Consider the following 22372-nt stretch of genomic DNA (forward strand, 5'->3'; position numbering starts at 1 on the left):
TTGCCAAAAATGCAATCTGTTTATCTTTCTGATCATGAGGAAACATACAAACCCAAATTGATCATTGTACAAAATAAGTGACCATTTTTTTTAGAAGTGTCAAGGTCACAAAGACTAAGTAAGTTCACAAAAGACAAAAGAAACTGTAAAGACTAAGAGACTGTCAACAGTTTAGAGATTCAGGAGAATTAACAACTAAATGCAATATGAGATCCCAGATTGGATCTGGAACAGAAAAAGGACATTAATGGAGAAACTGGTGAAATTTGAAGTCTGTAGTTTAGCTAACTGATTTGTACCAATGTTTCTTTTTTTTTTAAGATTTTATTTATGAGAGAAAATAATACTGGCATACTATTTTTTTTTTTTAAAGATTTTACTTATTTGACAGAGACATAACGAGAGAAGGAACACAAGCAGAGGGAGCGGGAGAGGGAGAAGCAGGCTTCCCGCTGCGGGGGCTCGATCCCAGGACCCCGGGACCATGACCTGAGCCGTAGGCAGACACTTAATGACTGAGCCACCCAGGAACCCCAATACTGGCATATTATGACAATAAATATGAGGCAGAGGAGGGGGCAAGACTTAGAAACTTAGTTTTAAATACAGATACAAATAGCTGTGTATTAATCTTAAAGGTTTTACTGCTGGTGTTCGAAATTGAAACTGTAGATAGACTTTGAACCATGACTTTAGGTCCATTAGAGCAAGGTCAATTGAAGTGTACGAATAAATGTCTAAAGCAGTTGTTCCCTTTTAGGGTATGCTAGCAGTCCACACATACACCTGCTTTGTCTGTCTGTTCCTGGAGTGAGAGGGGAACATTCAGCAGCTGTTTCCTAACTCAGGATCATTTTTTTTGTTTGGCTCATGTGTTCTTCATAAGAGGGAACAGTGTATGTGGTAAGTTGTGCTGAAGATTGTTATCCATATGTCTTCTCTAACTGATTGCAAGACTACCGAATTAGAAATAGTTCCTCACAAAATAGTCTGAAGACTTTCTAAGGAGCGTTTATTTTCATAATATATTTTTAACAAAATTATCTTAGATTATGTGAATTTAAAAAGAAGGTTCCTGTTTATCCCCATGCTCCTTAATTTCCTGTCATATAAATTCCAAACTACTTACAAAATATGAAACGTGAATGGTTTGACTTTGTGTGTGAAACTTATCAGAGAAATTGTCTCGTATAAAAAATAGATATTTTTGATTATTGGTTAATCTTAGAATATAATACTCCATGGAAGAAAATAATTAAAATGGGAACTCACAGTTTAAAGCATTTATATTTTTTCTGTGCATCTGTCTTCTGATTTTATATATTATATGAGGAGTTAGCAGAGGCTGAATTCTAAGGGATATGTTTGCCTGGAGAAGTCACCCCAATCCTGACTCAGTCTGAGACTTATATTATCCTACCATAAAAAAGAGAATTTTTGTTTGTCAGAGGCGGTTTTGAGCTTGCTTACTAACATCCATTCAGGAAATAGCAAAGAATGAAATAGAATTAGGATATTTAGAGAAGATAATTATTTAATATGTATTAAACTGCCATTATTAATAGATACAAATTTCAGTGGATTAGTTGCATTTTCATTTTGCTGTTAAAGTGCTATTTTCTAAATTTTCTCCTAAGTTTCAGGAAGAATCTTAAATTTACTGTAGTTCTTACACATAAAAAAACTTGATTTATGTTACCTTTTGTAAAGCATTTGTGCAGTAGAGAAACTCTTTAAACTTTGGTTTTTACCCACTTGGCAGGTTAAAAGGTTTGAAAACCTTCCCTCTTTGTGTGGGCCTTCCAGAATTTCCTAGGAACTCTGCATACAGTCTTTTAATATCTATCTGAAGGCCTTCAGCCTTTACCCAAAGCATTGCTTCCAATCTGGATTCCCTGGACATCTGGAAGTCCTGTAAGATTTTTCTTTATGTATCCAAAGTACTTGGCATTGAGCCAACTACTCAGTGGCTCAATGGTACTACCAACTAAATAGTTGGTTTCCTCAGTAACGTAAACAGTTATGTTTAATAATCAATAGGGAAATGGTGGTTCTCAAGGTATTTTCAGCATTTCTACAAGCCTAACAGTAATCATATATTTACTATAAATCAACTGCTTTTAATGTAAGCTGACTACGACTTGAGGAAAGAAACAAATCCAGAATATCTAAATCTTTCCAACTTTATGATAGAGGCATTTTGAATATTTATCTGTAATTTACTGAAAATTTCTAAACCGGGTCTAGTAACAATAATTATCTTCTTTCTTAGAAGTTTTGATTGGCAGATTGACATTGGCAGACGTCTGATTAATAAAAACGAGAAAATGAAATTATTACAAGAACGCTGTTTGTTTAGACATCCTTCCAAAATGAGATCTGAGGAGGGGTGTGCTGGGATAAAAATTACATTTGGTAGTAAAATGATTAGGAACCATTAACAACCTAATGGTTTTGGGGAGTCTAAAAGTATTCTCTTTCCAGAAAAAAGCACAACTGTACATAAAAAATCTCAATGTAATTTCAGGGGATTCAGGACTGCCTAAACCTATCTTAGATCTTTTTCTGTGATTGTGGAAAATTGTGGTAGGTGATTTTTTCCACCCCCACCTCAGTATATACACACCACTGAAGAGTAGCGAACAGCTTGTGAAGGGGCTTTTTAAAGCTTAACTGTTGTTTCAAAAAGGCGGTATCTTTAGTAGCTTAAGAGTACAGGCTCTGGAACCAGTCTGCCTGGATTCAGATACTGATTTCTCTGCAGTGACCTGTGACCTTTGCAAGTTGCTCAACCTCTCTGTTTCCTTAACTATAAAATTGATTATTGTAAGGATTGCATGAGTTAATATATGTAAAGTGCTTAGAACGGGTAGTGGTACTTGGTGTTAGTTACTGTTAGTAAGCATAATTATCTCACAGACAAAGGATTACTGTGGAATACCTGGCCATGTGAGGTTCTCTGGGCTACAGCTTACTTGGAGGAAGGATTCCTTTTTCTAATTTAGCACAAAGGCACCATGTGAAATAAAATCCTTGTACACAGATGCAGGCCTTGATGGGAATATGCCTAGATAAACTTCCTTTTCCATACCAGCATTAGGTAGGCTTCTCTTATTTTATTTTTTTAAGATTTTATTTATTAGAGTGAGAGAGCGAACAAGCATACACAAGCAGGGGGAACAGCAGGCAGAGGCAGAGGGAGAAGGAGGCTCCCCGAGGAGCAGGGAGCCTGATGGGGGACTCGATCCGAGGGCCCTGGGATCATGACCTGAGCCAAAGGCAGATGCTTAACCGACTGAACCACCCAGGTGCCCCAGGCTTCTTTGATTTCTATGAAGAGATAGTTGCTTACAATTTTATGAGAAAAACAAAGATCTATATCCTTCTTTTAAAAAAAAAAAAGATTGTATTTATTTATTTTGAGAGAGAGAGAGGGAGGGAGCACAGCCGGGGGAGTGGGAGAGGGAGAAGCAGGCTGCCCGCTGAGCAGGAAGCGCAATGCGGGGCTCCATCCCAGGACCCCGGGATCATGACCTGAGCCGAAGGCAGACGCTTACCCGACTGAGTCACCCAGGCGTCCCGATCTATATCTTCTGTAGTCTCTTTTTTCCTCCATATACTAGTCACCCTCTGGGCAAAGTAACTGCTGCTCCTCCTCTTGGCCACAATGTGGAATTTTGGTTTTGCTAAACCTCTTTTTCTAGACCATTGCTATTTCCACTCTACTCTTTTTTAAAATTATAACATATTGAATAGAGATTTTGTAAGCTGTTAGGACTTTAGGATACAGTGAACCTTGTACCTCCACTGAGTTAAAAAAAATTTTTGTTTTTTTAGATTTTTTAAATTTAAATTCAATTAACTAACTTACAGTGTATTATTAGTTTCAGAGGTAGAGTTTAGTGATTCATCAGTCTTATATAACACCTAGTGCTCATTGTATTGTGTGCCCTCCTAAATGTCCATCACCCAGTTACCCCATCAGCCCACCTCCCAAAATTACCATCTTTGAAATAGTTTGTATGCCTTCCCCAGTCATATCCCCTTTCTTCTCCTATCAAAGGTAATGATCATCCTTGTGCTTTTCCTTCTTTTCTTTATAGTTTTATTGAATATTCCTAAATAATATATTAAAGCTCTACATAAATGGAGACTGTATAAGTGTGTGTGTGGAAGGGGATGTTCTACTTTTTATTTTTTTAGCTTAATATTCTTGAGTTTCTTCTGTGTCTGTATGTGCAATATTCCATTTACAGCCATAATGACAGGTTTTTCCCCACCACTGTAGTAAAGCAAATATCTCAATAAAGGGAGTCAAGTCAAGTTTTTGGTTTCCAGTGCATAAAAGCTATATTTACACTATACTATAGTGCATTAATCGTGCAATAGCATTATATTTTTTAAAAATGTATATACCCTAATTAAAAAATAACTTATTGCTAAAAAAAATGCTAACCATTATTTGGGCTTTTAGTGAGTCATAATCTTTTTGCTGATAGAGGGTCTTAGCTCGATGTTGATGGCTGCTGATGGCTGGGATGGCTGTGGCAATTTCCTAAAATAAGACAAGGGTGAAGTTTGCTGCATCAATTGAGCCTTCCTTTCTTGAATGATTTCTCTGTAGCATGTGATCCTGTTTGATAGCATTTTACCCACAGTAGAACTTCATTTAAAATTGGAGTCAATCCTGTTAAACCCTGCCACTGCTTTATCAACAAAGTTATATAATACTCTCATTTTTTGTTGTCATTTCAACAGTCTTCACAACATTTTCACCAGGAATAGATTCCATCTCAAGAAACTACTTTCTTTGCTCATCCATAAGAACCAATTCCACATCATTTAGGTTTTATTATGAAATTATAGCAATTTACTCAAATCTTCAGGTTCGACTCCTAATTTCTAGTTCTTTGGCGATTTCCACCACATCGGCAGTTACTTGCTCCACTGAAGTCTTGAAACCTCTCAGTCATCTATAAAGATTGGAATCAGTTTCTTCCAGAATCCTGTTAATGTTGATTTCGGCCTTTTCCCGTGAATCAGGAATGTTCTTTTTTTTAGTTTTATTTATTTGAGAGAGAGAGTGAGAAAGAGAGCACAAGAGGGGGTAGGGTCAGAGGGAGAAGCAGACTCCCCGCCGAGCAGGGAGCCAGATGCGGGACTCGATCCTACCTGAGCTGAAGGCAGTCGCCTAACGAACTGAACCACCCAGGCACCCTCAGGAATGTTCTTAATAGCATCTAAAATGGTGAATCATTTCCAGAAAGTTTTCAATTTACTTAGCCCAGATCCATCAGAGGAATCATTCTCTATGGCAGTCATAGCCATATTTCTGAAATAATAAGACTTAAAAGTCTAAATTACTCCTTGATTCGTGGGCTGCAGAATGGGCATTGGGTTAGCAGGCACAAAAGCAACATTAATCTCATTATACATCTCCCTCAGAGCCCTTGGGTAACCAGATGCATTGTCAAGGAGCAGTAATATTTTGAAAGAAATCTCTTTTTGAGCAATAGGTCTCAACAGTGGGCTTAAAATATTCAGTAAACCATGTTGTAAACAGATGTGCTGTCATTCAGGGTTGGTTTTTCCATTTAGAGAGCACAGGCAGAGTAGATTTAGCATCATTCTTAAGGACCCTAGGATTTTTGGAATGGTCAGTGTGCAGTAACAAGAGTCGGCCTGTCCTTTGAAGCCAGGCATTGATTTCTCCTCTCTAGCTCTGAAAGTCCCAGATGGCATCTTCTTCCAATAGAAGGCTGCTTTATTGTAAATCTGCTGTTAGTGTAACCACCTTCATTAAGGAAGTTAGCTGGATCTTCCGGATAACTTGCTGCAGCTTCTCCATCAACACTTGCTGCTTCACCTTGCACTGTTATGTTATGGAGACAGCTTCTTTCTTTAACCTCATGAACCCACCTCTGCTGGCTTCAAACTTCTGCTGCTGCTTCCTCACATCTCTCAGACTGCATAGAATTCAAGAGAGTGAGGATTTTGCTCTGGATTAGGCTTAGGCTTAAGGGAATGTCGTGGCTGGTTTGATCTTCATTCCAGACCATTTAAACTTTCTCCATATCAGCAGTAAGGCTGTTTCACTTTGTTATCATTTGTGTGTTCACTGGAGCAGCATTTTTAATTTCCCTCAAGAACTTTTCCTTCACATTCACAACTAAGCTGTTTGGTGCAAGAGGCCTTGTTTTCAGCCTGTCAGCTTTGGACATGCTTTTCGCACTAAGCATAATCATTTCTAGCTTTTGATTTAAAGTGAGAGGCGTGCAGCCCTTCCTCACTTGAATATTTAGGGACCATTGTGGGGTTATTAATTCGCCTGATTTCAATATTGTTTTGCCTCCGAATAGGGAGGCCCGAGGAGAGGCCGAGAGATGGAGGAACAGCCAGTCAGTGGGGCAGTCAGAACACACACAACATTCATCAAGTTCACTGTCTTATATGGGCATGGTCTTGGACACCCTAAAACAGTAACAGTCATAACATCAAAGATCACTGATCATAGATTACCATGGCAAATATAATTAATAATGGCAAAGTTTGAAATATTGTGAGAATTTCCAAAATATGACGTAGAGACACAAAGTGAGCAAATGCTGTTGGAAAAATGGTGCCGACAGACTTGCTTGATGCAGGTTTGCCACAAACCTTCAGTTTCTAAAAATGCAGTATCTGAGAAGCATAGTAAAGTGCAGTAAAACGAGGTATGCCTGTACCTCGATTTATTTATCCATTTTACTGTTCATGGCCATTTTGGCTGTTTTGTTATTGCATGCAGTACTACCGTGAATATTTTCATTCATGTGTTTAAGCACAAATTGCAAATTTTCTAGGGTATATACTTAAGAGTGGAATTACTGAGTTGTAGGAAACGCACATCTTCAGCTTTACTAGGTAATGCCAAATTAATTCCAAAAGTGGTTGTACTAATTTATGCTTCTATGGTATAAGGATTCAAATTATTTTTTTGTTCTTTTTATGTTTATTGGGCATGTACAGCAGTAAATACAAAAAACCTTGTTCTCAAGGAGTGTATATTTTCATAGAAACAAATAGCTAGAATATTTAATATATCAAAATGGAAAATATAAAGCAAGGAGAAGGGGATGTTATCTTGGCTGCTGTTGGATCCATATGGGGATTAGAGATTAAGTCAATGAAGTACAACCAGGAAGCCCTGGGCTTCGTTTAGTGGTCACCATAAACAGAGCTACAAGTATGATGAGATTGGCCGGTCCTGATTCTTTCAAGCCATTAATGGTAGTGAAGCTATGAGTGGGGCAGGGGGGCAGTGGAGTTTGAGAATCGTGCTGGGAGCATTTTCAGGAGGCCCTCTTTACTCATTTATTAGTGGTAAGGCTAAGGAATGAGCGAGGAGGTTGGTGGATAAGTAATCTTATTCTGAGCACTTAGTGCTTTGGGGTCGGTCCCCTTTTGACTCTTGCCCATGGTGATTTAGAGGACCAGGGGAGGGGCTCTCTTGTCTGAAACATAAGGAACACTAAAGTTCTCTTAATTCAGGAATACTTGGAGCTCTAATGCTTTGTTGACTGTTGAAATTGGAGAAATGAAGGTTGGGGGAGGGTGGACTTATTCTGAGTATTTGGAGCTTTAGGGCTCTGACACTGCCAATGGAGATGTGGAATCCTGGGGGTGGTGGGGTGGTTTTGCCTAGAGTATATACAACCCCAATTGTCAAACTTGTTAATTTTTGCCATGAAATAGTATCTTGTTATGATTTAATTGCATAGCCCCTTTTCACTCTAAAAACCCAAAATTCTTTATCTTTTCAATGTTATCCTTGCCATATAACTTTACTATTAACTTTTATGTTGAACCCCATGGTTGTGTGGGCTTTATTCATTGTCTGTTCCATGTACTAAACATGCAAGATTTCCCAATTCAACAACTGAAACGTTTGTGGTGCCTCTTGTCAGTAGACCCTCAGGGAAATCCGTTATGCCCTGTATTGTCACTACAAAGGTTATTGAGTCAGGAACCCTGCCATACCATCTGTTAACTTTGCCTGAGGAGCTGAGTTGGTAGCCCACACCTGTACATTGTTACCTAACCTAAGAAAATACTTCAGTGTACCTTCACTGACCTGTCTACCCTCATCCTGGGCTCTCATCAAAATAGGAGCCCTGTGTTGTAGCACTGTCAGAGGCTCTTCGGTTACCTTTTAAACTTGCCATTTTAAAATCTGAGAATCACAGCTACTGTTGACAGTCTGTAAGGAAAATGTTTTGTCTGACCACAACTAAGGCTGTCACTCCTCTGCTTTTCAGGCCAAATCTTTATACAGTTTTAGCACTCACGCCTTCCCCAGTGTCTCTACGTGCTCTCACAGGATCAAGCCTCAGAATTCACAAAAAGAACACTGGAGAAAAGCAAGGTATATGTCGTATTGTGGTATGTAGCACTCCCTAGGTGGCTATGCAGTTGTTGATACATCCTAGGACCCCACCTTTTTTACTTGTTATGTTCAGTGTCGTGAAGGAGTATAAAAATGATAGTATCTGCAAATTCCAACTGATTTCTAAATGTTTTCCAAGAATTGCTCGGGACTGTTGCTCAAGACTATACCTTACTTGCTTTCTTAAATTTGTAATGTGCATAAACCTATAAAGATAGATGTGGGTAATGAGACATGCCCTCTTGGTTTCTTTTTCAGCCTTCAAAAGGATTTCCTCCCAACTTCCTAGAGTTAGCTATTAAGAATATTTCCTGATGATTTTGTAAGCATTTTCCTGGATGGATTAAAGTCTGTTATAGAAAAGCTGTCACCATTGTTAAGGTTATCCCACACATTACAGGAATACCATATATGGTACCCATTTCACAGAAAAGATACACGAGAAATCTCAAGAGTTTTACTAGATTAAACATGATGATACACACTTTACTAGTACTAGAGGGCAGAAGGAGTTAGAAAAAAGAAACATAATCCTAAAAATATTAAGCTAGTACAAAAATTTTTTTAAAGATTTTGTTTGAGAGGGAGAGGGAGAAACAGATTCTCCACTGAGCAGGGTTTCCGATATGGGGCTCGATCCTAGGACCCTGGGATCATGATCTGAGCTGAAGGCAGAGGCTTAACCTCCTGAGCCATCCAGGCATCCCAAGCTAGTACGAATCTTAAGTGAACCAAAACCCTTCCTAGTGCCCAAAATAAGCATAAGAATAACTCCCAGTGGATAAATTGGGAGTTATGGATCCCCTATGAAATTGTCATAAAGAGACCCACAAGACAATTTTCATCCACCTTGACTGGCCCAAATGATTTCCAAGTGCATGTTTCTAATATTGTGAGCAACTCAAAGCCTGTATGAGTCGTCTGAAGTTTTATCATTTACAGGTGTGTGAAGCATTCCCAGACGCTTCAACCAACTCAGCATCAACTACTTCTCTCTGACTGGGTCCTGATTAAGGTCCTGCCAAGAAAGACTTCATTGGATCCACGCTCAAGAGGACTCTGCTAGGTTTTCCTGACCCCCTACATTGCTGTAAAGTGCCAAGGCCTTAAGACTTGGGTACGTGTATTACAACGGCAAGTGCCAGCGCCCACAAAAGACCCATTGGACCTGTCAGCTCCTTTTGTTTCACCAAGCAGACATAATAACTTACCAGCAAAGCAGAGTAAGCCAAGTGCCTCTGCATGACACCACCAGCTGATAACACACAAGAGAAAATAACCAATTTAGACTAGAGCCCTATCTTTTCTTGAGAAGCTGGGATTTGAAGGAGCTATTCTGAGATCTGTGCTGCTAGTGAGTGACTGATAACATTATAGACTGGATCGGTCCCTGAGTTCAGAGACTGAGTTGCAATTGAGTGAAAAATAGACAACGAAATCTTGAAGAATTGCACGGAGGTGCAAGCCAAATTTAACTCCGGTCGCCAAGTATTGTTGGTTGGACTGAGAAATTGCTAAACCAGACCTGTAATAGGACTGGTTATTTGGGTATCTCTCTTTATCATTGTTGCCTTTTACTGTTACATTGCTTTCTGTGTTATCTCTCTAAGCCCAGATGTTCTCAGATAATTCACATTGCCCGGACTGTGGACAACAGTGGTTCCCTAGTTTAGAACTAGGCCATTGGTTGTACCAAACTGAACTTGTTGAAAATGAGTGTTACCAAGTATTCTTAGACCGTATTAACAGAGCGGATTATTGCCCTGAGTGTTACCCTGATAATCCTGCTAATAGAAGCCTTGTTCTTCCTTGGTCTTTCCCACTTGAGTGGGCGCCCCAAAATCTTACTAGATGGACCTTTGAAAAAGCTTGCCACCCGTTTCTTCTGGGTCCTCCACTGGTTAGAAAAAGGATACATGACTCTAGAGTAGCTGGCTTTAACCCTGCATTGCAGTTAATCTTGACCAGAACAGACAAAACCTTGAACAAAAAACTTGGCCAAAACAAATAACTTTTTAAGCAGTCAAAATCATGGAGACTCTAGAGTTTGTACTAGTAGCTCAAGGAAGACTGGGAAAATGACTCCTTTTCTAAATCTGATCTGGACTGTCACTACTTTGGGGAATTGCTTAAATTGTTGGATCTGCTCCCATCGGCTACACATATTTTGTTCAGCATGAATTTAATCAGTATTCCAGTCAGACTGTTAATCTAGAACCAGTCTAATCTACGTTCCCTATGTTTGGGAATTAGCTTACCCATCCTAAAAAGCTCCACAGCCTTATTATGGATGTATGACAGGATAGTCCTGGAGTAGAGGCCCTGTACTGTGTGTACCATAATGATACTTTTAGTGATAACTTTTGTGGGAAAGCATCTTTGTAGCTGGATTATAGATTATTCCAGTAAACAGCTAGATATTTTAATAAGAAACTGCATTGTTCTCCATTCCACCTCTTATACATTAACCAGTGGTAATATCTACATAGGATACACACAAACATGCAGAAATGCCACTGTCTTTACTTACTGACTCTACATAGCAAAGGCTATCCTGTTTTTGTGGTGACTGAACTTTGAATGTCCTCCTCTGGAAATGGAAAAGTACTTATACTATGGGATAGGTGACAGAAGGAGTTATCAAGCTTCACTCCATAGACACTCTGAGGAAGCATCTTTTCTGAGAACTAAGAATGTCTTGCTGGGCATTGACCACATTCTGGCCTTCACCTGTTGATGAGAATCATGGAACTAGAGTATAGGAGAAACTTAGAAAAATCTGCTGAAAACATCTCAGAGGCCATTGAACAATTTTTAAATTCCACTTAAGATACTAGATAATCCAGTGCTTGTGTAGCAGCTGAACAGTGTTCCTAAGGTCCCAGGCTCTTTCTCTTCTTCTCCACCGGGATCCTTATCGTGGTGGCTTTTTGTCCTCATAGTTGTTTCTTCAGTGAGTATAGTGTGGCTGTTACTGTTCCAGACGTTTCATTCCCAATCAAAGGCTGGAAATACGAAGCAAAAGCTTTTTCCTTTCAAGTCTGTGTCTTTTATTTGGGGAAAAAGGTCTTTCTCAAAAGGCCCTCACAGATTTCTCCTTATATCTCATTAGAATGTACTGGTTCACAAGCCTGGGAAGCCCAGCAGAGGGGAAGGGGGTTAGCAGTGCCTGGGTAGGGCCCATTGTCTCCCCTAATAAAATCATGGCTCTTTTAGGAAGGGAGAAGGGAGGAATGAATAGCTGTTGGTATGCAACAAATCATGCCTGCCACAAGTTGTGAAACCTAAAGTTATTTGTTCGTCTGTATAAAGGATGTACCCCAGAGACTTACCCTGTGTCTGCCTTATGTCTGGTCACAATGGAAGTTCTCTCCTGTTACATTGCTGAATAAACTGTGTGGACTGCTAAATTGAATGAAGACTAGTTAGTTTATCATTGACCCTTGGTTAAGAACTCCTTTACTGTCCTAAAGCTCTTTCTACAAAGTGAAAATTTACTTAGAGCTATTGCTTTTGATCACTATTATTGGTCCCTAAATTTTTTCAAACGCATATTGACAAACACTCTACATACATGCAATTTTAAGTATCAGCAAAGTGTTTTAACCAAAGATTGTTTTAACCAGTCTCTCCTTTAAATAGTTAAGAAAAAGTAAATGGATTTGTACTGTTGATTTTCAAATCAGTACCTGGATGAGCTTGTCAGAACATGCACATTTCTTGATCTTAGAGAAATTTTGATTCCTTAGGTTGCTCACAGGCCCCGGGAACCTGCATTTCTAAGTAGTGGTGCAGGAGATTCTTAGGCAGGTGCTCTATGGATACTTTGAGAAGTACAATAGCAGCACCTCCATGGTGTTTAATTACCTGGCTTCAAAGGATGGGAAATGAGTACTCATAATACCACAAGGTAGTGATAGTTATTGTCCTTTGCTAGTGCCGTATAAAGAGGTTTTATGTCAGACTGCAGGTAGGTCACTGTGGATATTTCAGATTATAACTCAGTCACATTTTTCTCATTACAATAATCAGGACTGTTGTAGTTCTGTGTGATGTCATTATAAGCTTTGTAAGTATATGGGCAGGAGAAAGGAATCAAAAATATTAACTCAAATATTACATTAAGAATACTTTCCCTTCAGACATGGTTATATTATCACATATCTTTTACATGGTCCGCTCTCAGAAATAACATGTGGCAGAGTTCATAAAATTGAGCAAAGAAGAAAATTTAGAGAGCTTTGTAGCTCTTCAGCTTAAGTCTTAATATGATTTTACTTGGCTTAAAATATTCTAGAATGCTCCAGTTCATAATTATGAACAGTGAATTATAAAGCATAAATATATTCCTAAAATTAAGTCTCACAACAAATGATCTGGAGGGTTATCCCCTATTTTAGATTATGTGAGCCACATTAATCATCTTTATACTGTGGCAGAGTTGATAATATTATATATATTGGTGGCCATTTTTAAAATGATTGTCAAAACTACTTCCAGTTATTTTATGGCAGACCTGGGAGTGGAAGGTTAAGAGACACATGCTTAAGTAGCCTGGGAAGGAAATAATCTGCTAAAGAAGAGGCTGTCTTGGGTTGGGGGTGACTGAGTTATGATTCATCTCTAAGTGATAGGAGGAGAAACAAGCCCAGGCAGGCAGGCAGGCATAAAAGAATTCCATGGAATCCAAAGAGTATGTGGCAATCAGCATGATACACTTATCTGTAAAGCGAGATCTGTAAGACTGTTTCTTCAGTCTTCCCTGACAGCCCTGGATTTTCCATGGAATCCTGAGAACACAGCTTGAAAGCTGCTTATTATACAGGAAAAATAATGGCGTTGCAGCCAGCTGACCTGTGTTTGTCATCAAATTTTGGTACTATTAAATGACTTTGGGCGTTTTAACCTCTCTCTATCCAGTTTCTTTATCTGTCACAAAGGTAGTGCAGTAATAACCTACCTCATCCTGTGTGGGGTGTGAATGTGATAATATGTGCCAATCATATGGCACACATTAAGTCCTTAGGACTAGAAAAGGTACAGGAGAACGAGGCAGGAATAAGAGTTTAGTTTTAGGGGATTAAAGCCAATTGTTAGAGCTTGATGCTGAATTATCGAAAACTTAAGTCCCCTCCAATGAAGGACCAGATTAATCTTGGTACTGAGGTTGAGTCTGTAGTTGAGTTGAGTCAAATGGTCTTAGGTTTAAAGATTAAGAAATCTACAGGGATGGATGACCCCAAGCAGTTCCTTGTCACATTTTTTAGGCCCATTTACAGTCATAATGGTGGTAGGTGTAATTGCTGTGGGATTTACTATCTCACCTGAGACTTTCCACAACACCAAACTAAGCAGTTTGAGAAAAGTTGAAGGTTAGGTTATGTGTAGATTCAACCAGGTCATATGTGCTAGAGTCACAATTGAAAACTACATACAGGTCGCTTTGTAGTATGTTTACTATAGGTGGTTTTTTTGTTTTTGTTTTTTTTAGCGTCACGGTTAAAAGCTTGGGTCCCACAGTCAAGATTGAGTTCCGATCCTGACTCTGCCTTTACTAGTTATGTGTTTTTGAGTAAGGTTCTTAACCTCTTGTGTATGTCAGTTTCCTTGTCTGTAAACTAGTAAGAATATTAATGGTTCAGACATAAGACGATTGTGAAGATTAAATGAGTTAATACATAAAGTGCTTTGGATGCTGCTTGGCATAAACAAGGCAATAAATGTTACCTATTATTTTTGTTGTGTATGTTTTGTATGTTGTCTCTACAGCAGAATTATAAATTGTTTGAGGGCCAAGATATCTGCTTTTTATCCCTAGAGCCGAAACTGACACCATTCACTAAAATAAAAGTGTTTAAAAATAGAAAAAAGATATATGTACTTCTTGGGCCCTGACTGCCATACATTTGTCATGATGGCATTTATATCTAAATTACCATCTTGGATTGACTGATTCTCTTTTGTCCTTACTGCTAAACTTCTGATTCCCTCCCTCTCTCTCTCTCTCTTTTTTTAATTCACCACTTAGGGGTGCGTGGGTGGCTCAGTTGGTTCAGCGTCTGACTCGTGGTTTTGGCTTAGGTCACGATCTCGGAGTCGTGAGATCAAGCCCCACATTGGGATTCTCTCTCTCCCTCCCCCACTTATGCTGACTCATGCTCACACTTGCTCTCCCTCTTTCTAAAATAAATAAATAAATAAATAAAATCCTTAAAAAAAACTATCACTTAGTGTTGCAGATTCCAGTGCTTCCTGGTACCTGCCCCTTCTCTCTTCCCCAGGTCTCCATCTCCTCCCTCCCTCCTACCTGGTCCCCATGTGAGACCAGAGGTTTTCAGGATGAGTAGAGGTTGGGTGAAGTCCTGCTGTTCTCCTAGCCCTGATTTTGTTCTCTCGGACAGCATTTTTGTGTCCTGTCTCCTCCCAGCTGGTTGTGACAAAATGCATGGGAGGCTGTGGTTGGAGTGTGCCTCTGTAACAGAAATGCATTGCTTGTGAGCTCAAAGAGTTAGCATTTCAGGCCCCTGCCTTTTGATTCTTACTTTTCCTCACAGAGGCTGATACCTTTTATTGCTCATTTAAAAAAGTATTAACTACATCAAACATACAGAAAAGTCCAGAGAATAACATTCACCAGGTACCCAGATCTAAAATACGTTAACATTTTGCTACATTTGCTTCAGGTTTTTTTTTCTTTAAGATACTTGACAGAGTTGGAACCCATTGTCATCCTCTTCTGTCCTTCCGTCAGCAGAAGCAAGCACCAAATGGAAGTTTATGTGTATCCTTTCTGCTCATGTGTTTAATTTTTTTTATATGTATTTAAACAATGGGACAGAGCAATAAAAGAATTGACTGCTTTCAAAATGTTATTAGTAACATATCAGTAACATTTGTACATAAAAATGTAATATGCACCAATTTGTAGACTTGATGACACTTATGACACTTCATTTTGTATGTTGGGAGTCTGCTAAACTGGGTTGTATTGCTGCCATGCAAAGGTCTGGGAGCGTACCAGTGAATGAACACATACCAAGTTGTCAAAGCATTACCGTTGGTACAGTGAGATGGAACAGAAAGGATGCATCTTAAAAGAGCACAAGGCAATCACATCGGCAGAGGAGGTAGGCAGGCAAATTTGTGTCCCTATTTAGACAAGTCCCAGGATGTGGAAATGAAGGAAGGCATCCCTCAGAGTATCATCTGTTGCATTCCCTGAAAAGGGAGAATAAAACTTTATTTCTTTATCCTGTTTAAGCCCTCATATAGAGTAAACTTAAAGTAAAATGATACAAGGGAAGTGCAAATAGCTGCCAGTGATGAAGCTGTGTTTTACTGAAGTGGCAAAATGAATCTTAACCTCCATAAATGGGCTTGTAAGGGATTTGCTGAAAGTAAATACCTTTTGTGCCATATGAAGCACGTGGGTCTTCATCAGTTCCTTTTTGCAAAAGATACCATCAAAGGGATCTTTTTTTGGACATGATTATGGAACGGTTATTCCTACAGTTGCAAAACATCTCCAGCGTTCCCATTTTCCATCAGGATGAGGCTCTGCCTCACTTTCATTAATCAGTCCAGAGATTCCTAATGTACACACTTCCTCGTATGGATTGGACACTGCTCAAAAGGTTGACCTGCTTCGGGAATAGTGGCCTCAAGATCTCCCAGCTGCCCCACCATGTGACTTCTTGTGAGGATGTGTCAAGAACCTCCGTGTTTATACCACTTCTTCCCTGTAGCCTTGAGGGAATACCATTTCAGCTCTGAACAGTGATACGTTACAAAGGGCCTGAATGAAATGGGCTGCAGGAATGTGTGCCTCCTGACAAGAAAGGTATATACTGAGCATTTGTAAGATTATAGAAAGATCTGTGATGGTTCCTTTTGTTTTAATTGCCATATCTAATATTACATTGCAAGAATATACCACGATTTTTTAAAATCCACTTCCTAATTAATGGACATATAGGTGGTTTTCTCATTTTTTCCTCATTTTAAGCAATGCTGCCATGAACATCGGTGAGCGCTTGAGGGAAAGTTTCTCTAAGGCATATATCTAAAAATGCAATTGACTATTTGTAGAACATGCACATCTCAACTTTACCAGATATTGCCATATTGCTCTCCAAAGTTGTAGGAACAGTTTACCTCATTGCCAGTAGGATTTAAGAACTCTGTATATCCAAATCCTCACCAACACCTGGTATTGCCCAACTTGTAAATTTTTGCCAATCGATGGTTGTAAAACACTGTTGTATGTCATCATTAATTTGTTTTGCATTTCCTTGACCACTCTTCTTTTTGATTCATAAGAATGTTAGGTTTCCTTTTGTTTTAACAATTTGTTAAAACTGTTAAACTCTTTTGCCCACTTACTTTTTCATAGCATTATCTGTCTTTTAGGAGTCTTTATGTATTCTGGATATTAATCCCCTGCTGATTATACGTGTTGCTGATATTTTTCTAGTCAGTGAATTTATGTTTTAACTTTGATGATTTGTATAGAAATTAATATTTAAAGTGTAATCAAATTTGTCAAATTTTCCCTTTATGGTTTGTGTATTTTATATCTTGTTTAAGAAAACCTTGAGATTATAAAGATACTTATTTTCTTAATTCAAAATTTTTCTCTTTACACTTAGGTCTTTAAGTGGGAATTGATTTTTGTGTCGGGTGACAGGTTGAAATCTTAATTTTTTTTCCCATTTAAATTGTCACTTGTCCTCAAACTACTCATTAATCCATTCTTTCCCTCTTGTCCCTTAGCCAATTTCCTTTACGTATGTGTGCATGTGTTTCCTTCTCTCTCTCCTGTATATTCTCTTTGTTCTTGTACCATTGTCCTATCGTTTTTATTTACTGTAAGTTTATAATAAGTCTTGATATATCTGGCAAAGATAGGCCCCCCTCCCTCAGAATTATCTTTTTATTTTTCCTTCAGAATTATCTTAACTCTTTTTAATCATTTACTGCTCTGTGTGAATTTGAGTCAGCTGTACATTCTTTAAGAAACATACAACAGTCCAAAAATTATCTTGCAATTTTGTTTCAATTTACAGTGAACCTATAGATTGATTTGGAAAGAATTGGCATCAGTGGTTTAGAGTCTTACTGTCTCTGCACATGATGTATTTCTCTCCTTAGGTCTTTTTTATGTCCTTCAATAAAGTTTTATGCTTTTCTTCCTATGTATTTTTTTTTAATACAGCTTTATTGAGGTGTAATTTACATACCATAAAATTCATCCCACTCTAAAGTTCTTGCATATGTGTTAGATTTATTACCAGGTATCTTTTAGTTTTTATTATGAGATTCCTTATAGTTATTACGAATAGCATCTTTGCTTTCTAAAATTTTTGTCACTGGTGCATAAGAAAGTTCTACCCATTGTTTTCTTGGTTTGGGCTAGCAGGAAATAAGTGTTTTAAGAAATATGAAAAAGATGGGACTTTTTATTTTCTATCATGAACTAGGATAGGAGAGAAACCCTCATTGCAACATGATGGTAATGAAAAGGAGAGTTGGGAGCCCAGTCTCAGGAGATTGAAGAAGATAAAAGGGTGACCAGGAACTCTTCAAATCTGAGACATGTTCCTGAATGTTTACACCAGCAGAGAGGAGGCCTGTCTCTAACTCCTCCCTTCCATTTATAATTGGCACCACTCTATACATTCATACATTTATTTATTCATATTCTTTTTAATTAAAATAGGGAGTTCTACTTTATACTAGGCATTATGCCAGGCATTTGGGATTAAAATTTTTAACTTGTAAAATTGAATTTTACAGAAGAGTGCTGTGAAAAAGACATAGAAGTTAACTGGCTAGCCTCTCAACTTAGGCCATCAAAAATGTAACCCTTTCCAAACCTCTTTCACATATACTTTTGTATTTAATCCTCATATCACTCCTTAATCATTTTTACAGATAAGGAAAGTTAAATTAGGTATTACTGTTCCTGACAAAAAATGTGATTTAACTATAAAATAATAGAATATTTTATGATTATTAATTACCTCTGATTTTTATTCCTTTTGTATATAGTTCATAATAATTTAAACATCAGTCTTCTTTGAGCACCACATGGAAAGGCATTGAAGAGATCTAAAAAGAATACTGTGAGAGAATCACTAAGAAGGCGGTAACAGAATTCCAGATGTGTATTTCCTACTCCTGATACCAAGGCAGCTACCTTAGTTTGTAGGGTACTCCCTGTGCATTGTTAGTAATGATAACTGAAAGCTGCTGATTGGCTGAGAGATTTATATGGGACAGAAATTGAAGACATAAAGGAAATATGCAGTGATTAACTGAGCAGTGACTTAAATTTCTACTCTTAAGAATCACTTTTTATTCCATTTTCAAAGACATTCTCTTTAAGATTCTGGTCATTTAGCTTTTTCCATCCTTTCAACACACTAGAATGTATTAGGAGATTATGGCATACATGCAAGGTTAATATTACCTGAAGCTGTTTTCTATTTGTAGTCAAGGATTTGAAGATCCTCACCAACGCCAGAAAACATTTCTCCTTCACTAGAAAAGTTTCAAAGGGGAACTATTACTCAAACTAAACAGATTGAATAAATAAAGCTGAAATTGGCATTTCTTCCATGTATGAATAAAAAGTCATTTAATTTTTTTCATTTTATTTTAGTCACTGTATAAATGCCTTGTTTCCTGGGTCCACGGGAAGCATGAGTCTGTTGGGACTTGGGATAAGAAGAAAACAAGACATCTTCCCAAGAAAAACCAGACACTAACAAAAAGTATCCCAAAGTCTGAAGAGCTAGAACACAAACATGGCCGACAGAGGATTTAGGGATCCTGCAGAGGGTAAGACTAGTTTGTACAGCACTGGTTTGTCCAGGTTTGTGCTGTAGGAATCTAGGTCTATGCTAAGAGAAGATCTCATGATGGAAACCTGAAGTTCGGAAGTAAAAAAGAAGTTAGCTTAATTGATTAGTTTGTTATGATTATTCTTATTCTTTTGTATTTACTGAAGTCCACCATAATATCAGACCCGAATTATAAGGAAGATTAATGTTTTAGAAAAGACTCCAGGAGTAGAAACCTGTAGTATTGGAAAAATACATGCATCTTAGGGACAATAGACCAATTTTTAGAGCTATATTTTTAAAAATCAAGAAAACCGATGTGCCATCTACTTTCAGTTATAAATTCTTGCTTGTGTATATATATGTAGGAGATATAAAATAGGCAAAATATGAAGTAGATATTTCAGAAGAGGGCATATTTACCTAAACCTTTTATTGAGGGTATTTTAAAATATGTAAAAGTTATAGCGCTCTAGCACTATAATGAATTTGCATGTACTCAACATTTAATTCCTTTTTTAAAGTTTTTATTTAAATTCCAGTTAGTTAAAATACAATGTAATATTAGTTTCAGACATACAGTATAGTGATTTCAACATCTGAATTTCAATTATAAGCTATATAATGCTGATCTTTTTGTTTTTTAAGATTTTATTTATTTGTCAGGGAGACTGCACGCAAGCATAAGCAGGGGCATTGGCAGGCAGAGGGAGAAGCAGGCTCCCTGCTGAGTAAGGAGCCCGATTTGGGACTCGATCCCAGGACCCTGGGATCATGACCTGAGCCGAAGGCAGATGCCTAACTGACAGCCATCCAGGCATCCCTATAATGCTCATCTTGTTGCCTGCCTTGGAATATTTAAATGCAAATCCAAGGCATTTTATATTTTTGTACATACTTTATATCTCTTAAAGATAGATTTTTTTAAAAAAGTAACCAAAATAGTATATCACACCTGAAAAATATATTAGTAGTTGTTCTTTAATATCCTAACATATTTCATCAGTATGTACATTTCCCCACTTGTCTCAAATCCTTTTTTTTCTCACTAATCTTTTTTTTCTCCCCACAGTTGGGGTTTTGGTTTTTTGTTTTTTTTTTCTTTATAGTGGGCTACTCACTGCATTTGATTGATATATCTTTTAGGTTGCTTTCTTTTTAAGCTTTATTATAGAAAATGTCAGACATACGTTAAGAGTAGAGAAGGAGATGAGATGAATCCCATGTACCCATCAAATGGCTTCATCTGCTGTCAATATATTATTTCATCTATAGTCTTGCTGCTTTTACCCATATTCTTGAATTGAGGCAAATTCTAGATACCATGTGATTTTAGCCATAAATATGTGATTCTTATCTCAAAAAAGGATGCTTTTAAAAAATTATCACGACATGTTAAAAGATGAACAGTAATTCCTTAGTATCAGCAAATATCTGGCATTCAGATTATCTGATTATCTCATAAATATTTCTTCAACAATTTGTTCAACACTAGATCTGAATGGTGTGGTCACATATTGCATTTGGTCGATATGTTTCTTCTCTTTAAGTTTCTATTAATAGGTCACCCCTCCTTTATTTTCTTTCCCATTTATTTTTATTTCTTGCTCTTATTAAAGAAACAAAGTCTCTTGTCCCTGTGAATTTCTCACATTTTGGGTTTTACAGAGTATATGTCTGAGACGTGATTTAATATATTCCTCTATCTGTGTTTTTCATGGAAACTGATAATTAACTCTAGAATCTTGATCAGATACCAGTGCATTTGTTTGGCAAGAATACTCATGGGTGGTATAGTGTACTTCCCACTGCATTGAATTGGGAGGTTAATGATATGTGGTTTTCCTTCTTTCTGTGATGTTAAGATTGATCAGTTGGTTCAGCAGTTCTGTCAGATTTACTCATTATAAAATTTCTCATCAGCTTTTTGCATAGTGGCTTTAGTTGCTGTTGATGATGATTGCGTAGATGCATTATTTCACTAGGGAAGAGGATGTATTTAATACAACCAAAAATCGGTTCTGTCATTCAGAATAGTTTTACATTAGTATTACTAGATTTATTAACACATAATAAGTTTGTCTTAATCACCTTTAGTGGAAATCAAGAGAAATAATGTTTAGGAAGAGTGCCTTGTAAACCATCAAATCTATATACATTAAATAATAATACTTATTAATCAGGGACCTTGTGAAACTACAAAACAATGGGGAATTTTTTTCAAGAAAAATTATAAATTTTTATCTCAATAGCCTCTCAAAAGGATTTGGAAAATGACCCATCAATAAGTTCTCAGGCACCGGAGACCTCAGTCCCAGCAAGTACCACTGAGGAAGCTGAGACCCCAGACCCCGCCTCTGGTCCTAACGAAGTCCACCAAGAGGTAGAAACAATAGTTCCAGGAAGTGCAGACACAGATGGCCAATCAGAAAGTCCAGATGGGACCGATTATGGGAACTATCCAAAGGACAAAACAGAACACGAGAACAACCAGAGTTTTCACGAAGAGCAGAACCCACCAGAACCCACCTGTTCTCCAAGTGGCAGGGTGGGAAGAGAAGATGCACTCTTAAGGAGCGGCTCTGCAGCCCTGCCTGAGGAGGTGAGCAGCGGACCTGGAGTTTCACCCGAGCTACCTGCCACAGACTCTCAGGCTGCCCAGAGCCCTGAGCGTTCCCCCGCAGTGCTGGAGAGCCAGGCTACCGTGAGGAGGCGACTGCTGGCACCAGGTGAGGGAGCCCCCTGGACTTCTGTTTTGTATTGCTCTGTTCCCTAGGACACAGCATAGGTCAGGGTCCTTCTTTATAGAGAGGTTCTCTTCATAGGTTCAAGGCCTTTGGGCCTTGCTCGAGGTCACTTAGAGAGATACGACCGAGCTGAGATTGGAGTGAGGTTTCTCATCTCCTTGGCTCGCTCATTACACTACTTAAGTATCTTCTAGCATACAAACTACATTTTTAAACTATTTTTATTTACTTACTGTTTGATGTAGTATGATTTTAAAAAAGGGATTGACTTTTTAAAACTTCACCTCTGGCTTTTCATTTATTTCTTAGGAGCATATTTTTACTTAACATTTTTTAAATCTTTTATTTTATTTTTT

General features: G+C 38.0%; 2 protein-coding genes across 5 annotated transcripts in view; both read left to right on the top strand.

Moving 5' to 3' along the window:
* LOC112828856 (torsin-1A-interacting protein 2-like) overlaps window positions 1–22372 on the top strand; it is a 40801-nt gene that overhangs the window by 9237 nt on the left and 9192 nt on the right. For 2 of the 4 annotated variants that reach the window (XM_025878113.2, XM_025878114.2), the window contains exons 2-3: window positions 19089–19267; window positions 21522–21998. In XM_025878113.2, coding sequence (XP_025733898.1) covers window positions 19234–19267; window positions 21522–21998 — 511 coding nt within the window. In that variant the 5' untranslated portion in view covers window positions 19089–19233. Of the gene's footprint in view, window positions 1–9404; window positions 9543–14290; window positions 16266–19088; window positions 19268–21521; window positions 21999–22372 lie in introns of those variants that run through there. The other 2 variants (XM_025878111.2, XM_025878112.2) reach the window with 2 other exon arrangements.
* LOC112828857 (torsin-1A-interacting protein 2) lies at window positions 9540–11840 on the top strand. The gene has a single exon (XM_025878115.2). The coding sequence runs from the start codon at window positions 10041–10043 to the stop codon at window positions 10434–10436; it is 396 nt and encodes a 131-aa protein (XP_025733900.1). The 5' UTR covers window positions 9540–10040; the 3' UTR covers window positions 10437–11840.

This window comes from Callorhinus ursinus, unplaced genomic scaffold, assembly GCF_003265705.2.
Source record: "Callorhinus ursinus isolate GAN/ISIS: 27379988/994484 unplaced genomic scaffold, GSC_fseal_2.0 scaffold13, whole genome shotgun sequence".
In the NCBI taxonomy this organism is placed as follows: Eukaryota; Metazoa; Chordata; class Mammalia; order Carnivora; family Otariidae; genus Callorhinus; species Callorhinus ursinus.

What these genes read in the sequence shown, in the direction of transcription:
- LOC112828857 (XM_025878115.2), top strand. Translation starts at nt 10,041, where the DNA reads ATGTTCTCAGATAATTCACATTGCCCGGACTGTGGACAACAGTGGTTC.